The sequence below is a fragment of the Mytilus trossulus genome, chromosome 7 (genome assembly GCF_036588685.1).
Source record: "Mytilus trossulus isolate FHL-02 chromosome 7, PNRI_Mtr1.1.1.hap1, whole genome shotgun sequence".
In the NCBI taxonomy this organism is placed as follows: domain Eukaryota; kingdom Metazoa; phylum Mollusca; class Bivalvia; order Mytilida; family Mytilidae; genus Mytilus; species Mytilus trossulus.
In genome coordinates, this window is record NC_086379.1 from 79,247,332 (window position 1) to 79,269,457 (window position 22,126).

Below are 22,126 nucleotides of genomic sequence, written 5' to 3' on the forward strand. Positions count from 1 at the left end.
ATTAGTTTATGATATTCAAGCGTTACGATAAATTCCGGATAAGTACAATATCTAAATTGCTGGACAACTTCTTGATTTCAAAATGACAGAAGGACTAACGTTGGTAACTCCATATACATACACAGGCCACTCAGTGGATGGCTTAAACATATATGTCACAGTTTGATTGACAGTTAACATATGCTTGAGTTCCAATATGTTATATGTTGTCAGTTAATATCAAATGAATCAGGTGTCACTTTCTACTACTGGATATATATCTGATTGCTATTCGCAAAAAATCCAACTTATTAAACAGGTTCTGAGTGATGTCTTTCCGGCTCAAATTATAATTGCAATTTTATACGGATAAAATGATAAAATCAACAGGCTAAGCTCCTAGTTAACCTCAGGTAATATTTCATACAATCAAACATCTAGTTATTCATCGATTTGCAAGTCGTAAATATAGAAAACCGTTATTTATTATAAGCTATTAACAACGCAAACATATTATACTAGGTGTTATGCCCAAAAACGTCAGCACATTAACACATATGCCTGTGGAATTTCATTTTGACTGAAAGTTTACCACTTAACATCTCTCCTCTAATAATATGAAATATCATGCACATGTGTGGTATGGGGTCATAGCTTCTTATGGAAAAAAGTAAGATCACAAAAAAATGAACTCTGAGGAAAATTCAAAACGGAAAGTCCCTAACCAAATGCCAAAATCAAAAGCTCAAACACATCAAACGAATGAGTGACACCTGTCATATTCCTGACTAGGTACACTCATCTTCTTATGAGGAAATGGTGGCTTGAAACTGGTTTTATAACTGGCTTCACCTCTCACTTGAATGGCAGTGTTTCTAAGGTTGAGCTGTTTGTCATTACGTATTTTTTTGTTTTGTCCATGGTGTTGTTTTTCTTACTTTTGCCATTGTATGTTAACCTTCCAGTTCAAACTTATGCTTTATGTCTATGCTTTTGAAATAAGTATATCAATTCTCTTAATCCTTTATAAAGTTTTAAAATATACCTGTCTCTGAGTATTGTCCATAATTCTCCACCAAGGCACACTTCCATCAGCATATATACATATTTAACATCTTTAAAAGTTTTATATAATCTGTAATTACATAATTTTTGTATGACAATAACTGTCGCAAACACATTTCAATAATATTTCTCGAAACAAAGCACAATTTCGTTTTTTTTGTCAAAGCGTTTCCCCTATTGTGTGTGTCTGTATGCCATCTTATCACAAAAAATCTACATTGTAGCTGGTATTTTATTACAGAATGGCACATCATGTGTTGCATAATACGTTGTCAAAAACATGTATTTGCTATCGAAAATCATACATTAACCGATTTTCATATTGTCTAATGATGAAATATTTTACCAATCCTTCCATTACTGATTTTATGATAAATAATAAAAATATATTCTAAATATAAAACTGACGGAATCACATGCAACCCAAAAAAGTAAAACCGGACGGTAAATCAGATGCAGATAATCAATTCTGAATGTTGACATTCTTGAAATGAACAAAGTATCTATGAAATCAACATTCTCATCCGTCGAAACAAGTTTGACATAAAAAAAATTACATATATAAAGAGCTAAGAAGGCCAATATGAATAAAATCAGCTACGGATGGCACAAATTTAAGACAGGACAAAAGACATTTTGATGTTCGCATACAGCCGTCTCCTCAGCAGTATTTGATATAGTCTTAAAAGAGGGACGAAATATACCAGAGGGACAGTCAATCTCATAGATTGAAAATAAACTGAAAACGCCATGGCTAATAATACAGATAAACAGACAAATAATAGTACAGAACACACAATATAGAAAACTAAAGACTAAGCAACACGAACCCCACCAAAAACTGGGGGTGATCTTAGGTGCTCCGGAAAGGTACGTGTTGCCTTTTTATTACAATTCGGTAAATAGTCTGATTCGGTAGGCCACATTTATACAGGACTTGGACGTGACTTTATTTATGAATATTGACTGATTCAAATATTTGACAACACCATCAACAAAAGCAATCAACAAAAAATGATTTAAAATGACCAAAATCTTAAATAATGGACCAATATGAGAAATCTAACAATTGATAAAGCTGTTATATCTAACTATCACAAGAAACTGCCCCTCCCCCAATTACCTATCAACATTGTGTTCTTAACAATTAAACACCATCATGCAGTTGTTTTATTCAATCTCAATACGAACTATATTACTGTTTACCTTGCTATAAAGAGTGAGCGTGCTTCAGACATAATTTTTTTCTCTGAATATATATGTTCTTGTTGTCGGGTATCCACAATATGTTTCTTTTTCAAACATTTTAATGCAAAAGTGTTTGACCGATCGGCTGTTAATTGTACCTAAAATAAGGAAACACAAATATTGTATGTTTAAGCAAAGATTAATCATTCTATTTATTTTCTAAATGTGTGGTAATTTATTAAAAAAAACTTAAGTCATCGCCAATAATCACAGGAGACACTTAAATCCACAAGTTTGGTACAATTCGTTCATATATGGTCATCGGAATTATAAGGACTTTACACATTAACCCAGTCGAGTAGTTAAGTAGCTTCACTGCAAATAACATTTACAGAAAATCCGTTTAGAATGATGCAATCTCAAGTTTGAATTGCATTGAGGACTGGAGATTATAATAATATTAGATTTTCACTAAAGGACGAGTGAAAGCGGTATTCCTGAAATGCATAACGTTATTATCTTTTGTATGGATGAATACCATCTAAGATGTTGCTTTTATCTTTATCGTTCTTGTGTAATCATCTTTGGTTTTAGTTTTCAACACCCTATTAATATATAGTAAGTATCTGCTATGTATCATTGATTAAAGAGTGGAAGAATATTTTTCAGATACTTTTTTCAAACCCTTTTAGATTGTCTAATTTTACCTTTTTCATATTTGTGTTTAATCGGATTTTCATGCAGCATGACAATCAATATTAAATAGAACTAAACGATGGATTATCATGTGAAAGCATTACAAGGACAAGTTTAGTATAGACTGATTGATAACGATATAATGAACAAGTGATACAAAAATGTAATTCAAGTTATTTTCATTAAGTAACAATTACTCGTTATCCACTTAGACGATCGATCTAGAAAAATGGTTGATAGTTATTTATATGAAATCAATAGGGTCAATGTTAATTCAAAGATAAATATACAGGAATGCTATATTTAATTGGAGGTATTAAATGACAGCTTTGACTGACAATGAAAGCTTATCTTAGTATAATTAATCGTTATTATGCTATAATTACAACATTAGCAACGTGTTGTAATATGAACATCACATCTCAATAAGTTCCGGGTCGATCAGACAGCTAACTCTATTGCGTAGTACAAACAAGTAATAGTTGTTAATAAAAGAAGGATACGTTTATCAATTATGTTGGAATGTAAGACAGGCAATATATTGTGACATTTTAACTACATTTTTTCCATATACTGATATAATTAGGGAATCGTTTACGGACCAATAAATGACCTAAGATGGATTAGGTATTATTATATGTCCGTCTTGGTCATATAGGCCTTCAAATTTTAAGTTCTTTTAATCCTTTGCTTTTAAATATTAGACTTTAATATTTCTGGTGTAGGTCAATCCAGTTATATGCTTTGGCGGCATGACATTTATAAAGGGTTGTTTTCATTTTTTCTCCTCAAAAAAGGTAAACTAAAAACAATACAGATGAAAAGAAAGTAATAAGAGCAAAGTAAACAATTGAACACAACACGCTTAATAATTTCTTGCGTCCGAAGCGATTTTCTGGATTTACCTTCACCAGGAACGCTCAAAGCCAAACATTTGAAATTCGAAGATGTATAGGTACCGAAACCGTTGAAGAGCTATATGTCAAAAATACCTAAAATAAATAGCCAAATTCATCTAAACCAACTTTGCCCAAGGGAGTTGAAACCTTAGTTTCTTAATAATTTCAAAATTTATAAACGGATAATTTTAGTAAAGTTTGTTAAATCATCTGATCATGTACATCCCATTATGCATTTTTGAAATGAGTTTGAAAGAGATGTTTGGTTTACAATTAGAATCTGTACTAAAATCTATGTCTAACATTGAAAGGTATTACACAAAGTAAGGATCATTATGTTATCCTAATATTTATTAAGTAATATAAAGTGAAATATGAATCACAGGAAACTGAAAGAATTACCTGGGGAAATATCATGTAAAAAAGATCTGATGATACATATCAACGGAAAGAGTAAAACCAATTAGCATATCATTTCTCCGAGCCAGAGTCCAGATACAAAGGATAGTACCAGTAAACACAATACTTTTCCATTATGTTAGATACGAAGAGAAAATACTTGGTAAAACTAGACCAATTGAACCCGAGATATAAAAAGACAGAACATATGTTGACACAACTATAAGAAACAATATTTTACTAGTGTTCAAATCTCATAAACGTTTAGTAGATACATATCAAGGTAAACAAACGAAAACCAAAGAATTAAAAAGAGATCTAAAGCACAAAACGTTACATAAGACTTTAGAAAATAAATAGAGGGGTGTTCGTAAATTAAGACAAAATTAGCTGTGTTTGACAAAATGTTTATGATTTTCTGGTCGTCAACGCTTTTCATTTTCGTACTTTGTTTGGCTTGACCTTTTTTTTATTTGAGCGTCACTAATGTGTCTATTGCAGACGAATAGCACGCAAATATTAATATTCAATCCTGGTATCAATGATGAGTTTATTTATTAACGACTATCAAAATGGCGAACGGCAAATGCATCTGAATAAGCAGGTTGTATAATTTTGAAAAAAATTTGAAATCTTTCCGTTCCAGTAAGACGACAGTAGTAAACTGATGTTCAATTCACGTAAAGTGAGTAAAAAGAACAAAAAAAAGTGAACAAAAATAATTGAGTGAATCGTTTAAAGCCCAGAAAGGAGCGCGAACGTGTTTGTCGACAAGGTAAGCGTCTCTTGATATGCGTGTAATCTTGCTTTTATTCGCCATTCTTCTTAACAGACCGTACTTACCAATTCAACTCGACCAAATCCGCCCATTCCTAATGTAGCAACAATTTCTAATTGATCAAGCGTTATGTATGAAAATTCATTCTGCATCTTATCACGGACCGGCGATAAAGTAACATCTGAACCACTGCCACCACTAATCCTACAAAATAAATTATCTCTTGATATAAGCGTCATATAGTCCAAAACAAATTTAGAAGAAACAAAAATATCTAATGTATCTTTTATTATATCTGTCGCTTATTATTACTTGTTGGTCAAAAAAGTTGGTTATTGTCACTCAATGATATTTTTCTATCCCTGGACGAATGTGCAAGTGCATATGAATGTTATTTGTTCGTCATTATACCATATTTGTGTTTTGCATTGTGTTTTGATTATTTGAAAACCTAAAAGTTTATATTGTGTAATGCTATTTGTCTATCTATAGACCATTGTCTTATATGATTTGTTTAACTTTATCATACGTTTATATTTAAGAACCGAAGGACTGTAGGCACCCGTGGAAACAATAAGTCCAAATGATATTTGGTGTTATTCAACTGCTTATTATTCACTGGAAATTTTCAGCAAATACATTTTGAAATAGGAAGACAGGATTATCATAGTTTTGGCTCCTATATCTTGACTCTTTATGTTTTATGCACACGCACGTTGTATGTATACGATTCCATTTTTTTGGTCTGCATCCACGGACGCAATGAAAGTTTATACATAAATCAGTATCGTGCCACCTGATATCTGTCTCATTTATATTATTAAAAGAGATGAATGATGTTCACGTTGCCTGCATTATGTATCACGTGTTTTGTGCACTGAAATAGTTAATATTTCAAAAGATTGCTTGATACAGTGTCTACGCGCCTTTAAATGTTCAAGGTCAATTAGCTCTAATTATTCATGTTTTGAAATCCATTTATGGTAACGTTGCTGCCTTCCCGACCTACATCTATGTCTTTAAATTGCTTCTCAAAATGAAGAAAGCTTTGATTTGAAAGGAGAATACACATATTTTGCATGTTAAACCGTTACGCTAAAAGACAAATCTGCAGTAAATAATTAAGGATCAATAAATCGAGAAATTTATATGGTTATTTTAAGGAAATTGCTTCTAATGTTTTCCGTTATATCTATACAGGCTTCTCGGTAACAGTATGGTATTACTAGAAATTCTTTAAAATTGGAAGAGATTGAAAATCATACTAACTGATATGTAGTTCTTATCTTCTTGCATTATATTTATTCATGCTTTCATTGGATTTCGTTATTAACTTGCATGTGTAATGAACTAAGAAGGGTATTATTCCTAACAGTTAGTTTTCGGTGGGGAGGGGGAAATTATGTCTTTACCGGCAAAATTATTTTCCTTAAAACCTCCCTGGTTGGTACAATATATTCAAGGGCTTGCTTTTTATATAATGATTTAATTGTCAGAGAGTAGTTTTTCTTAAGAAAGCTATTGAACTGAGGGTTTTTATATGTAAAGTAGTTCATTTCTTCGTACATTTTTCGAACGATCATGACTGTTATAAATTTGTAATTGCCGAACTGATTCTTGTTCTGAACATTTAAACTTGCGCCTTATTTGCCATACAGGAGTTCCTCAAGTAATGATATGTTGCTAGGGATGAGTATGTCACTTGAAGCTTTTGAAGTCTTTTGCTGGGTAATAATATCTTTCGTCAGCACCGGTAAAATGTTTGATCGCCAGTTGGTATTTTTTCACACTTAACCTTACTTTATTGTTTTGAATTGTCATTCACAACGAATGGGGTGCTGGATTTGAAGTCTTTCAAGATACTTTCAGGGTGAAAAGTAAAAATAATTTTTCATTAGAAATATAAAACTTCTGTTGTTGGTTTTTCAATTAACAAAGCCTATTACATATCTGATCAAAAGACAAAAAATGTCAATGTTTTCTCAATTTTTCTCAATGAGTTCAATAGAAGAGTATATTTGAAAATTAAAAGTAATTTTTTAGCAACTATTAGAAAATATAAGAATAGTCATACTAAGTGATATTATTTAATATATATTTGCTATACAAATGTAATATGTATTTTATGTATTTCACTACCCGGAGTGTTTAGTGGATTGTAGCAGGGAACATCAGGAGGAGCTTGGATCCCTGAAGGATATTGTAACAAGGCAATATTTAAAATAAATATTTAATTATGTTGTCAAAAAAATAAATTAAAAAAAGGCAAGCTTACTTTATTCCAATGATCAAAAACTCTAATATTGTCAGGCTAGCATTATGTACATTTGTTTTGCGTTAAATGATAACAAAACAATATAATTAAAATTATTAGCAATATGACAAAAACAAATAAAAAGTATGCCAGAAAGGAGTTATTTATAAACCAAAACAAACAAAAATTCATGCATATCCGAAAAAAACCCAAACCCAAAATAAATAGAAAATAAAGAAATAAGAAAAAAAAAAAGGTAAATCATAACAATACAGCCAGTCTTTACACAGATTGTAATAGTAATTATAAAAAATATGCAACAGCCATTCCCATGCAGTTCCAAATAATTTTTTTTTTTAATTGAAGGCAGTTTTCTTTTTTTTTTTCTATATATGTAATAATGCAGTCTACTGCAGTTTAAGACCGAAAAAAAAAAATTAAGAGATGCGAATAAAATTAACATTTTACTTGTGTAACCGTAGACGATTCCAAAGCAATACTCGTGATTTCCCATTGGAGTTTGTTTTCTTCGATGACCTATATACACAATTTAAAATTTGTTAAAATGTACATTGCAGAAAATATTTTAGTAATGCTCCAATAGTGATTACCATTTTAAATGACATTGAATATTTCTAAAACTAAAAGGGGTCTATTTGATATTGGTTAGTGGTGAGTCTTATGTAGACGAAACGCTCGTCTGGCGTACTAAATTATAATCCTAGTACCTTTGATAACTATAAGCATTTAACTCAAACCAATCACTTCCACAAAAGCGTTTTCGGTGGTACCACAGCAATTAAGAATTTAAGAATTTAAAATATGGAATTAATGACATATTTGATGTTCATATGTCATAGATAACGAAATATAATACTAGTATTACCGTTGTGCACCTCTTGCTTCATCTCCATAATCTTTTTCTTTCAACTCGTTTAAGTCTCCTATCAGCGAATTAAATGATCTTAAAAAATGAAAACAAATATATTTATTATTTCATACGGTCTTTTGTATGGACTGATAGTTGAGCAATGAATTTTTCTAGATCTTCTTGCTTAATAGTTTCATATGTGTATTTCCATTAACTGATATAATTTAAAGTTATCATGTATTAACAAAAGCTTTTACAATTTTCTGCATGGGTCTACTATAGTGTTAAAATATGTATGTATAATATTCCTAATGCTTTCTTAGAAAGTATTAAAAAAAATGAGGATAAAGATACAAAATATGATTATATTATAAAAATAGACTATCTTACTCTCTGTCAACGGTTAAGCATTCTACACCAGGCGCTAATGCTATAACATTTGCCGTTCTTCTGTCTTCACTGAAATGAAGTAAATAAGACAAATATAAATCTTGACCAGAAGTAAGCCATAGTTAAGGACAAAGTATTAAATATAATTTCCAAATTTAAAGATTAAGGTCTCTGCATAGAAAACAACTGACAACCAAAACAGGGTATGAGAATTTAAGGGGATCTAATAGCAGTATATCACTGAAGATTTTGATAAAATAATAAATGTTCTTTTAAATGAAAGTCTATGTATACTGGTTTTATGGTAAAACAAAACTTTTCAGTTATATAAAAACTCGTCAAAGATACCAGCCTTATAAAAATACTTGCATCAATGTAACACTTACACTACAGTAATACATGACTTTAAATATTATAGCGAATGGATCAATAAATTTTGATGGTATGGAAAACGGAAAAAGAAATATGCTTGAAAAGAATGTATGAACATTATATTCAATATCAACTTGGTTTAGAACACTTTCCAATTATGAGTGGTAACAAAAAAAAAACAATATAGTAAAAATCAACGTACTTTTTTGTTCTGGTCTATCCATAATTAAATCTTTCTATGTTAAACATATACCGTAAACATTTTACGGTTTAATTACCTGAGCAAAGCTTTTTCTCCAAAATATTGACCTCGGTCTAGTCTTCTTATTTCCTTTGGATCGTCAAATCCAGCTATCTTCTGCGTTACCTGAACCTGAAATATTTTTTTAATAGATTTTCGTATATTGATATGTTCTGTAGATTTAGACGGTTGATTACCTTCTACCATGATTAACAAAAATTAGGAAAATGTTTTGCTTTTTGTCATTGCTCAAGAATGGATATTTTACGATAAGAAAACACATGTTTAGTTTTTTCCAAATAACTTTGAATAGTATATGTTGTTTGTTGTCAAGGCTAACAAACAGATCGTTCAATTTTAATTGATGAATTAGCTCAAAAAAGTTTAGCAAAATATCAATAATTAAAATACGGAAGATACTTCAAACACTAGACTGTTCTTGTCATTGATTCTTCAACTAAAACTTGTGTTTATTGTTTGTTTCATTTAGGCTCTATTTATTTGCTACTGATATTGTATATATGTATATTTGACTTTACATACTTTATTTATGAAAGACGTGTAATTTTTCATAAAAATGATAATAACATTAAACAGTGGCAATTTTTCTTGTACAAGATGTACTTTTTCGAAAATGAATGTCTAGTTCCGGACTGGAGGCTTAATTTGAAAATAAAAAACATTGACAGGCTGAAGTAACCGGGGAGGACGGTAAGAATAGCCAAACTCGAATAACGTTTATTGCACACGTGATATACTTTAATTTATAATTTGTTTGTGTTTTAAAAACAAATGTTTACCTCTCCTTTATTAATAATGAAGAATGTATCTCCGACAGCGCCTTCTCTGATAATGAAATCTCCTTCATGATAGAAGTCCTGTAATGTTATTGAACAATATCAAAACATATACATATTAAAAAAAATAGTATTAACCCATACTGGTTTAAACAGACTACAAGTTGTATACAATAATTTCTCTCATTCTATGGAAATTTGTCCCTTTCCAAACCCATTGTAAACCAAAATTTAAAAGAATGAATTTAAGGGTCACAAACTTTATCAGCTCACTGCATGAATCAAAAATATGTTAACATGTGTTATTGAAAATGACTACTTTGTTGAATACGGATGCAATTGAAGGTGATTTTCGTTTAACAAAACATTAAAATTAATATTTTAATCATTAGAGAAACAGATTTTTTCATAGTTACTCGTGGATTATCGAATTAAACAAATATCGATGGTTAATTTAAATAACTTCAAGTCCTCGCTGAGGCTCTGACTTTTGATAATTTAACTATTTCAATTGAATAAATCCGATAGTCCACTGATAAACAATGAGGAGTTTGGTTATTTCAATCATTCAATCCCAAAAAATAAGTACAATAGAGGAATCAAAATAAAACTAAATTTCAAATGCTTGATTATCAAATTGATTGATTGTATAGTTCATATCATTTGCATACTAAAGTTAAGTGAAATGAAGATGAGGTTGGAAGTATATGTAGAAACACTTACCACTTCAAGGACATCAGCAATCTTGGCCAATTTATCAGTTGGAAGATTTTGTAGTAATGGAACACTAATTAAAGAAAATGATATAAGATAAGATAAGATATATTGTATTGCCAATTAACGGTATATGCTTGAAGATATACGTAAGTTACTGAAACATTTTTAAATCAAAAGAAAATTTTATAAATAATCATTGCCAGTTGCACATATTCGCTTGTTATGGGATTTTCAGAATCAATGATTTTCAACTTTGTACAGTTTTAGTTTTTCAATGAAACCTCAACATTTAGTCTTTTTTTACCTTCGGCAAGATCGACAAATGCCTGTATGTTTTTGTTAAACATCATATACTCATTAGTTTCGTTATTACACTTCAGTTTACCTTCGTAAAAATTTGATATTTTCTTCTTGTCGTTGTAAACCAGTTTTCATCATAATAGCTTGAAAAACACGTCGATCTAGAACCCATACTTTGACATCAGTCAGAGCTGAAATAATAAAATAAAATTTTGAATTTACTTACAATCTTTCAAATTATATGTCGAGTTCAAATCAATAGCATCTATCATATGTATGTTTAATATCTTAAAATACGATATAATAATATTCCAAACTACCCATTTATATACATTCGAAAACACTTAATCGCTGCCTTAGAAATAGCTGCTAATATAGGTAAATAGCATATCTAAGTATGTTATACAATTATAAATATTTCATTTACAAAAATATCGGCTTATAAGTATTGGGGTTAGTGGGAGCAAACACATAAGCAGCGGATTCATCGCCTTTGATCGCAGATAACAAAATTGGTGACGGCTTCGTGTGATTGTTTTGACTAATTCGGATTGTGTGACTAATAACTCAAGAGCAATCTAGAAATCTAACTAGATGCAACAACTAGGCGGTGACGCTCACATACGTGACAAAAATCGCATACAAATGTAGTATAGAATCGACGCAAGAGTTGTGTTCGAATTTACAGAACCTAACTAAGTTATTGTTTTAGTGCGTTATGTTGATAAAAAAGAATTGTTTCATATATCATACTTTAAGAAAGTCTTTCAAACATAGAATATGAAAATAATCTAAAACAATCCAAGGTTTAAATAAGATCCATGTGGTCATGTTGTGACAAAGGAGACCTAAATAGTGTCAAAGTAGTTATCAAAAGTACCAGGATTATAATTTTATACGCCAGACGCGCGTTTCGTCTACATAAGACTCATCAGTGACGCTCAGATCAAAATAGTTAAAAAGCCAAAACAAATACAAAGTTGTGGAGCATTGAGGACCCAAAATTCCAAAAGGTTGTGCCAAATACGGCTAAGGTAATCTACTCCTGGGGTAAAAAAGTCCTTAGTTCTTCGAAAAATTCAAAGTTTTGTAAACAGAAAATTTATAAAAATGACCAGGATTGGTTATTTGATGGAATATCTTTGAGTATCTCTGTTAAATCATTTTAACACTTGTAGAGGTTGACCTCTGAACTTTTTGGTTCCGTTATATGAATGTATACCCAACATCCAAGTTTACATTCATAAACAATCAGTCTGTTTTCACCAACAAAAACAACAAGCAAATATTAAACATTAATTTAACCATTAAGAGTTGGTTTGTTCAAGTTTAATTGGAGAACTTTTCAGCACATCTAGCATGCAGTGTCTGTTTTACAGCCCAAACTGCATAAAAATAAATATAAATACGAAGACTAGAACCCATGGTAACAACAAAAACAAGTTATATTCAAATGCACATCTGCTAATGAGCAACGAACACCTTTAAGATTGTCATGACAATATGGTAGCCGCTAGTGTGTGTTTAAAGACATCGAATTATTATGAGGGTATCGAACGGCCAGACATTTGAATGATTTAGCTTTAAATGGTAATAAAAAAACAACAACGGTCAATTCAGTCAGTGAAAGCCTAAAGAATAAACAGCATTTATCAATAACTCAGTAAGACCCTTGTAAAATAGGATGTATCATAACGCCACAACTTAATTGACCATATCTAAGATAAACACAGATTGGATAACCTCCAGGATTACAGAACTGATTCAATAAATGATAAAAAGTATGACTTTGTCTGTTTCTAGAATCCCATCAAATGCTAGTAATTCAAACACAGTCTACAGGCAAATGACAATATCAGTTAGTTTCCATTTGAATGCTAATTTGTTTCTGATTTAAATGGAGGGAAACGTCAAGAAGAATCCATAGAAATTTATACTTTAAATAAAAATGATTGATCTGTAATGACTTTGGGATATAAATAAAAATGATATTGAACAAAATCATACATAGTATTGATTGAAAGAATACTTTATAATCATGAAATTTTCTGATCGAAAGAAAAGTTAATAGTTATCAGATCGAAAGAAAAGTTAAGAGTGACCAACTCCAGGTTTTTTTTCCGTTGATAAGATTGAAGAAATTCATAAACTTTCGGAAACCTACAATTGAAACTGTCCTATGAATCATAGTATTAACACCGGTTTAATATACTGCACAACAAATTGGATTGAATGTCTAATTGCAACAACAACAAAAAATAACAAAAATTTACAATAAATCAAAGAACGGTATGACATTAAATTTAAGTAAAAAAAAATAGATTTCTTCAATTTAACTTTCATGATAAATGAATATTAATTATAAAATAATCAAAGACATTAATAACAGGAAGGAGCCTTTAGCCATTCAAGAAAACTTAACAAAAAGATAAAAATATAGGTTTAGAACCAGTCTTGGTGCTGTGTAATGTTCTGATTTAAAAAAAAAATAACGGTTTTGAACAGCGGTATACTACTGTTGCCTTTATTTTGTCTGTTTGCATTAAAATTATGTTTCTCGATTGAGCACTGTTATTTTATGTCTATTATCACGAGAAACCACGGCAACTACTGGAATATTCCAAACTTGTTTCTACCGAATGTATACAAGTTTATGGCAAAAAGATCCAATTGGTCGTTGAACTCCAAAGTAAAACATACACTTCCTTGATGCAATGAAGAACACATTAATGTTTTAGAAAGACTTCGCTTTAACATATCCAAGGTCAAAGTATCACTATGCATGATTTATAATAGTAATATAGGTACATTTAAGGGTTATATGTTTATAATTTTCAGATCTCGCAATTAATGATAAGGACAAACTGACAAAAGGTGTGAAACTTGAAATTAATGAATCCATTATTCACATTAATGAAACGTGAGACATCAATTTTCGTGGAAGACGGGAAAACATAATTCACCATATATTTATACACATATCATAACTAGGGGCCTTTCTAAGGGAAGTGTAAAAGCAATACAAATATTAAGAGTCATTATAGGTTCTCCAATTTATCAATCATAAACTCACCTCTAACTGACGCTGTTCTTGTACAGTTATAAAGTATTGCCAATTCTCCAAATGCCCGACCTGCAGTCATTTTACCAAGAACTTTATTACTTTTAAGCACCTCCAGCTCACCATCTGCAAAATACATGGTATCACATCAAAATTGGCTTTAGTCAATGTTTATGAATCAGATATAGTGTTTCAGAGTAATAATTGTACTTATCAAATTTATTCAAAGTAACGATTGCATGCAATTGTTCTGTCTTTTCTCTCTGCATGCCACTGCTAAGTTTGGTATTTTTATGATGGTTTTTTTTGAAACTTTTGATCAGTATCTACCCCGTGTCATATATTCAACGTAATAAATAAAAAAAATATTTGAATGATGAAAAGCAGTCATCAAAATTAAAAAGTACAAGTTTACAAGTTGTATACTTTGTATATACAGTACAGGCTACACAATTTTACACATGAGAGACACTGCGGTGATAAAATTAATTACATATAGGACATTGCAAGACTTTAAATGTATATTGAGAGTAAGACTCACAAAAAAACTTAAAGAGCAATCATACATTCTTGTCTTATGGTGGATAGTTTTCTCATTGGCAATCATACTACATGTTCATATTGTTATATAACAAAGTTATACACAAAACAAAAATCGAATTAAAGGGAGTCTTTTAACATAAAAGTCAGCGATTGAAAGCGTCCGTTGGAATATTGTCTAAATTTGATTTGGTAAACAATTTAATCCAACACATTGTACTTAAACATGGTACTTTTAATACGGAATTCATCCAGTCATAGTAATGCTACATAATAAATAAAATCTGAAAACAAAGAATTACATCTGAAGAGACGTTTTATGTTTGCTAACTAGAATCTTGTTTTTTTGTTTCAGTAGAATAAATGCTAATATTTGTAAAGTGTTAACAAAGCTCGGTATAAAGAATGTGTCAGTGAATGGGCGTTGAAATAAAATAAAAAAGAGTATGTATCTCTAGCTGTACATTTAAGTCTTTTAGCAAGAATGCCCACAAGAAGATGTTAGAGTCTTTTGATATGTCGTATTTTAGACAGTTGTATTGATTACGAAGTTGTTTGTCAAATAATAGAAAGGACACACCTGTGAAGTCTGGTTTGAAATGGTCCACCCACTAGTTAGGTTGAGGTTATATGTTCTATAACTTCTGTACCCAAGTTGGAGTTATTGATAGCGATTCAGTTATTTGTAAGAAAGTAAAAGTTGGAACAATGTTGTATAGAGGCTGCGAGCGTCCGCCGTATTCTTAATTTGGGCATTGCTATTAGTTGTGTAGCAATTAGACCTTTATAGTCTTTTCGTTCCCCGCCTTGTATTTCTGATTTAGATATCGGGATACGTTTGAGGGGTGGAGATGTCGGACACAATTTATAGATAGACAACATAAGGATGATTCTAGTCAAATATAGTTGCAATTGGTCGGCAGTTTGACATTTATAGAAGACTTATGAAACTGATTATGAAAAAATGCCCCAAGTGAGAGTAGAAGCTAATTTGACAGAAAGTACGATGTAAATATAAACTATTTTCTTAGTCAGAAAAGGTTAAAGAAATTTCACTGATCAAATAAAACGAAAGGATCTTTATAACTATTTGGTGTGAATATTTACAAGAGGTGCAGCACATGAGCAATTTAATTATTTTAACACCTTTTAACATCGACCAATTTAAATTTTCGACATTAGTTTAAGATTAATTTGTAGTAAATCCCTTATGGAGTTTTAGTTGCTGATACGCACACATAAACCCAGATATAATGCAATACATCAATTAGTTGTACATCAGTAATTTATTTAACAGAACATTTTGTTACGAAACGAACCTTTTTCCATTATAATATTACTTCTACCAACACATAAGCAGAAAGTATAAAAAAGAAATGGTTTGATGATTTTTATGGGAAAATGTTTCAATTAATAAACGGAAAATGCACATTATAGCTTAATTGTTCATTGATTACAGAATCAAAAGGAACTTTAAAGCCTATCTGTTCATTGTAAGATTTATCAATTTGATGGTAACAAGTTCAAGTATAAATATTATTAAACGAAATACGGGTTATATACCAACGAGATAGCAACATAACGACATAAATAGCCTTTGTTTTTAAGAGTTCAAGATACAGTCTTCGTGTACATGTATATTATTAACCTGATCTTTGCTCATTGTTGAAGGCCGTACGGTGACCTATAGTTAATAATGTCTGTGTCATTTCGGTATCTTTTGGACAATTGTCTCATTTGCAATCATACCACATCTCCATTTTTACACTATATAGTAACGTTTAATTTTACCTTTTTTTTTATCCCTTTTTGATGTATGCCTTATGTTACAAATGTGTATTTTAGTTAGTAAAGAAAAGAATCAACATACAGCAACAAACTGCATGTTTGTTCTACTGTCAAGGCATTGAACTGGTTGAGTATTTACAGTTAATTTTCTTAGTCTTTAGTAGTCAATGCTGTGTTTTGTGTACTGTTGTTTGTCTTTTGGTGTTTGTCTCTTTTTTTTGCCACCACGTGGTCAGTTTATTTATGACTATGAGTTTGAATGTCCCTTTGGTATCAGTCGCCTCTCTTTTATAAAAGTGTGGTAAAGAATTCAGTTTTCTATGATGTTTTTACTTTACATACAGATACAATACAAGTGTGTTTAACCTTATGAGATAGCAATCTAGCAGGAACAAATATTAACCGTCAATAAAACGATCTTAAAAATAGACAACTATATGGTCACATGTCGTTTGTATTGGGGTTTTTGTTTTGTTTTGTCTTTAATTTTGTGCAATTGATTTTCAAATATCTTATATAAATCGTATTGTCGTTTTGTAATTCTACTATTATCTGGTTTATTTTATTCATTTTGTTTATTAAAAGGGTATTCAGGTAATGACACTTTATCATGCGCTGCACCTTTAAGAAATGTGACATGACCGATTTTCTTTAGCTAACATGAGGTTGATTTTGTTGGAAGCAGTAAACACAAATCATTAATTTAGGATGTGTTGTTCGAAACGCCCAGACTTTCCAGTCTTTTGTTTTTTTTTATTAAATTTAAGTTTGCGTTTGTTCCATTTCGTTCAACGTCATCATTTACATCATGTTTTCTTTGCACACTTGATAATATATGTCACCGTCTGATATGACGCGTAAAAGGGGATAACTGTCAGGATTATTTTCAAAAGAAGTAAAGGCAAATAATTATGATTTTATTATGTTTTATCACAGAGTATTTATAGAATATGTTTAGCAAACAATTTACACACATTACAAGTATGGATATCTCGCTATAGATTTTTTTCAGGCTAATAAAATATAATAACCGTACTCGTGTACTGAACATTTTTTTTGTATTTGTCAATATAATTGAAAGAAAAAGATTATTCCAGATCAATAAAATTAAGAAATCAGTAAATATTACATAGATATAGGAAGATGTGATGTGAGTGCCATGTTCACTTTGATTGCAATGGATTTAGAACTTATTTTCTGATTAAATGTAAAGCTTGTTTCGCCAGAATGGAAAACTAGTTGTTAAACATGCATCGTAAGAAGATTTTGCGAACCTATCAGAGTGAAAATTAATTTCATACAAACAATTTAAGTCGAAATGTTAATACGAGAAATGGTGACAGAGTTCTGTAACTGTTTGATTCCTATTCCATGGATAAAAAACTATTCGAAAAGAATGTAAAAAAAGGGGCAAAAGATACTAGAGGGTCATTCAAACTCATAGATCGACAACGCCATGGCTAAAAATGCAAAAGACAAACACTCAAATAAAAGTACACAAGACACATCAAAGAAAACTAAACACTAAGCAACACAAACCCTACCAAAAACTTGGGGTGATCTCAGGTGCTCCGGAAGGGTAAGCAGATAATTAGTAGTACTGCTATATCATTTTACTGCAGAAAAAAACCTTTTATTTAAGTATTCGTTGGCATGACTATCAATACTTGCTGTTATATGTTTCACTAGCTTTTCTCGCCTTAACGGCTGTTGAAGGTGCTTTTTCAAAAATAAAATTCAGCAATTGAAAGGGATTAAAAGTTAACAAAATTATCATTATTGATTTGTATCGCGATTTCTTTTCATTTAGTAGTTTCCTTATAGCATCCAACAAATTAAGATGGTGACTATCAGACAAACATCCCCTAAAAAGCACACTATTCAAACCACAATAAACTATTGTTAAATTTGGCGGCAAGAAAATCAGAATCAAAGGTGCATTGATAGCATCTAGTTTTTCAATTATATTTGGAAGTACACGTAAAAAAAAAAATTTGCAGCATCCGATTTTCAACTGAATTTTTATTGGTCAATGTTTATTTTTCATATAATGCATTGCAATTGGAAACCCTTTCAAAAAGTTCTTTATACGAAAATACACAAAGTTGTAATTTTGTTTTGGTAATGAAATGCTAATGTATTCAAATAATATGTATGTAGTGTGTTTACGATTTAAAAAATATGTTTATTGCTGATTGATTGTCACCGTGATTAAAAAATATATCAAATTGTTTTTCATATAAATTCTTTATTAAGCTATGAACTTATACAGTCATCCATTAACCACATATTGAGATTCTCATTATCATTTTTACTATAAATGCAATTGTTCAACGTGTTAATCACTATATGGACAAAAGGGATTGGTCAGTTACCTTTTTAGGTTTTACTAATACAGTATAACTTTATTGTTAAATGGTATTACAATATTGTGATTTTCATCATTAGATTTATAATAATTCCGAATACCATATTTAGATTCTACAACACTAAATAAAGTGATTATGCTTTAATGTGTATTATAAATAGTAAGTATACTGAGAGAGAGGTGTGCCTTTCTCTTGGTTAATTAGAGTTTCCTACTCTCACTTTCCATTCGTTTGGTGTGTTTGAGCTTTTGATTTTACTATTTGATTAGGGACTTTCTTTTTTTCAATTTTCTTCGGAGTTCAATATTTTTGTGATTTTACTTTTTATGGGAAGTCATTGTAATTTAATGCTTTATTTTGTATTACACACAAGTACGTATATTGAGAGAGGTGTGTCTTTCTCCTGGTTCGATATAGTTTCCTATTCTCACTATCCCTTGGGAACTGGTTGTAATCTTACCTGCTGATACATATAAGTATTGTCCAGCATCTCCTTCCCTGATTATATAGTGACCCTGTTCCCTGTTTATTATAGTTTCCTATTCTCTCTATCCCTTGGGAACTGGTTGTAATCTTACCTGCTGATACATATAAGTGTTGTCCAGCATCTCCTTCCCTGATTATATAGTGACCCTGTTCCCTGTTTATTATAGTTTCCTATTCTCTCTATCCCTTGGGAACTGCTTGTAATCTTACCTGCTGATACATATAAGTGTTGTCCAGCATCTCCTTCCCTGATTATATAGTGACCCTGTTTAATCTTTTTCTCGTACATACAATCAACTATCTCTCGTACTTGTGTCGAATCAAGGTTCTTCAAGAAGTCGTTGTCGTGAATTGCATCCTTAATAAGTTGCTTAGATCTGTCAATATAAGATAACAATTGATATGTAAATTCAATAGAAATAAGCCAATTAAATTCAATATATATTGTCAAGAGAAGATAGTTTCAGATGAGGTTTATCTTTTGTTTCTTAATAAGACTTTTATGTCAGAGGGTTAATAATTATAATTGGTTTTTTCACACTGTATGGAAAAGCGAAAACAACAATAATTCGATCAACAACAAAGCATCGATACTAGCCAGTGTTTGAAATAGTTCAGAATATCATGTTGAGTTCGGATTTACTTTTTGTGTGTTTTGAGGGTTTTGAGTTATTGTTTTCATCTAGAAAGTGTGAACTATTGGCAACACGAAAGACTCGCACATTTTGTTTTTATCAAGTTTCTCATTTAAATTGTTTTAAACATGGTATGTCTTCCAATTATGGTATACCTTCATGAAAACAATCATATAAGATGTTACTTTTTTTAATAAAAAATATGTAAATATTTGAAGAATTATTTGATAGTATATGAGACGACGAGTATCACATGTGGAGCAGATTCTGCTTAATCGGAGTACATGAAATCACCCCAGTGTTTGTTGGGGTTCGTGGTGCTCAGTTTTAAGTTTTCTATGTTGTGTTTTGTATACTGATTTTGCCATGACATTGTCATCTTATGATCGACTTAAGAGTTTGAATACCCCTGTGGTATCTCTCGTCTATCTTTTATAGAAGATAAACAATTAATGAAAAAAGGGGGAGTCATGAAAACATTTCTGGAAGAAATAGGTACAAAGTAGCTAATAAACATAACGAAAGAAATACCAGGACGTGTCGTCATGGCAACAGTAGAAGTAACATATCTTCTAGATACATGTATTTTAGATGCAGTCAATTTCGTTGCCTCGTAACATATATATGATTTAGGTATACATTTCTGATTGAAGTAAAAATAATCAATTTTGATTTATAGTTTTCTATTACCAAATATATATGAAATCTTTCTAAAAATTGTTTGCAATCCACTAAGTTTACTTAGTGTCTTTTTCCTTGATCGATTAAAAGTAGATCAGTTGAGAGAAAATCAAAGACATGAATCTTAGTAATATGTACATCATCATGTAGACTAATTTGCGTGATGTTATTAGACTAAAATGACCAAACACAGTAATTAAGATCATGAAAAAAACATATCACTTTTAAGATACATTTAATGTGTGATAGACTTTCAATTTGATGTCCATTTATATGGAATTCCTTGAATTAACAAAAAAAAATCAATTTTGAAATACACAGACTATGGTAAATGAAAAAAGTAATATGTCATTCCCAAAGAGTATACCGTTTGAATGAAGATACATCAAAAGAAACAACAAGTATAAACTATATGAACAAATATACCTGAAATCCTTCTCATGGTGTTTAAGTTCTAATATTTCACTATTTTGATTAGCGTTCGAACTTTCACCAGACACTCCCTGTTTTTTGGTACGTGTCTCCTGGCCTGCCATCGTTGCATCTTCCTGTATAGTTGCCAAAATATCCGGCTTTCCTGCATCTTTGTGAACTTTGATTTGTAAGACCGATTGTAATTTGTCAACTTCAGCACGTAATTTACATATTTCAACATCTTTTTCTTCCAACTGTTTGCACTTTTCCACAAGTTCTCCTTCATATCGTTGTATTTTTGAATCTCTATTCCTAATTTCCTTCCTCAATTCTGGAACTAAATGTTTTAATTTTACCACATCTATTTGTTCACCGTCTATAACAATATGAGTAGAACTTGCTCCATTCCCCATCCTGTTGCCCGATGGAGCCACATGGGCAATATGATAGACACCTGGTGCCCTGTTTGATGCAGGTGTTTTACCTGTGCCAGTTTTGTTCAATACTGATGTGTTAGACTTATTACTTTCACTGTTATGATTTGGTAACGGCATCGCAGTGGTATTGTATTTACGTCAACTGGTTCTATTAATTCTATAGGCTGTATGGAAATTGAGCGATTTGATTGATAGAAGAATATTGCTAAGCAACAGAATAAAACATCGGCTTAACACCTGTTGAACACAAATTGACAGTTAACGCTGTATACCTTCATCTGAAAAAGAGCAAAGTGAGACCTAATTATCACGGAACCATTTACACCTTTGTGGAATATCCTTATCGATTATTCGGTATTTAGACAAAACATTTATTTAAACCAGTCGTCTTGTCTGTTTACACTTACGCTATTCTGATATTGGGTTTGGTTAAGCAAGGCTATATAAGAAGTCACACAATATAGTTTTTTCTCTAAGGATATAAGAAATCAATGAAAAGTTGTAACGAACGAACAACTTATCAAACTTAACCAGTGTGTTATACATTTATGGATATTTTACCTGAAATTTAAAAAATCCACACTGATTATTGAAAGTTTAGGAATAGCAAATTGATTCAGAATGCAAATACAATAATAGTGACGAGTCGTCTTAGGTTCAGTTCGGAATAAGTTACAGCTTTATGAGCTGCTCTCAGAAAAATGATAATTGTTAAAAGGATAAGCTGGTGTTTCCCCTCAAGAATCGCACAATGACCCAAGTAAATTTA

The 22,126-nt window shown here is 30.9% G+C and overlaps 1 protein-coding gene across 5 annotated transcripts in view; it reads right to left on the minus strand.

The window, feature by feature from the left end:
* LOC134725922 (cGMP-dependent protein kinase, isozyme 1-like) overlaps positions 1-22,126 on the minus strand; it is a 58,575-nt gene that overhangs the window by 9,555 nt on the left and 26,894 nt on the right. For 3 of the 5 annotated variants that reach the window (XM_063590209.1, XM_063590211.1, XM_063590212.1), the window contains 13 exons: positions 20,933-21,635; positions 19,401-19,567; positions 14,020-14,133; positions 11,032-11,137; positions 10,653-10,716; positions 9,933-10,010; positions 9,170-9,264; positions 8,520-8,588; positions 8,145-8,222; positions 7,727-7,795; positions 5,070-5,208; positions 2,251-2,390; positions 1,025-1,114 (listed from right to left, as the gene is read on the minus strand). In XM_063590209.1, the coding sequence (XP_063446279.1) occupies positions 1,025-1,114; positions 2,251-2,390; positions 5,070-5,208; positions 7,727-7,795; positions 8,145-8,222; positions 8,520-8,588; positions 9,170-9,264; positions 9,933-10,010; positions 10,653-10,716; positions 11,032-11,137; positions 14,020-14,133; positions 19,401-19,567; positions 20,933-21,474 (1,751 nt within the window). In that variant the 5' untranslated portion in view covers positions 21,475-21,635. Of the gene's footprint in view, positions 1-1,024; positions 1,115-2,250; positions 2,391-5,069; positions 5,209-7,726; positions 7,796-8,144; positions 8,223-8,519; positions 8,589-9,169; positions 9,265-9,932; positions 10,011-10,652; positions 10,717-11,031; positions 11,138-14,019; positions 14,134-19,282; positions 19,337-19,400; positions 19,568-20,932; positions 21,636-22,126 lie in introns of those variants that run through there. The other 2 variants (XM_063590213.1, XM_063590214.1) reach the window with 2 other exon arrangements.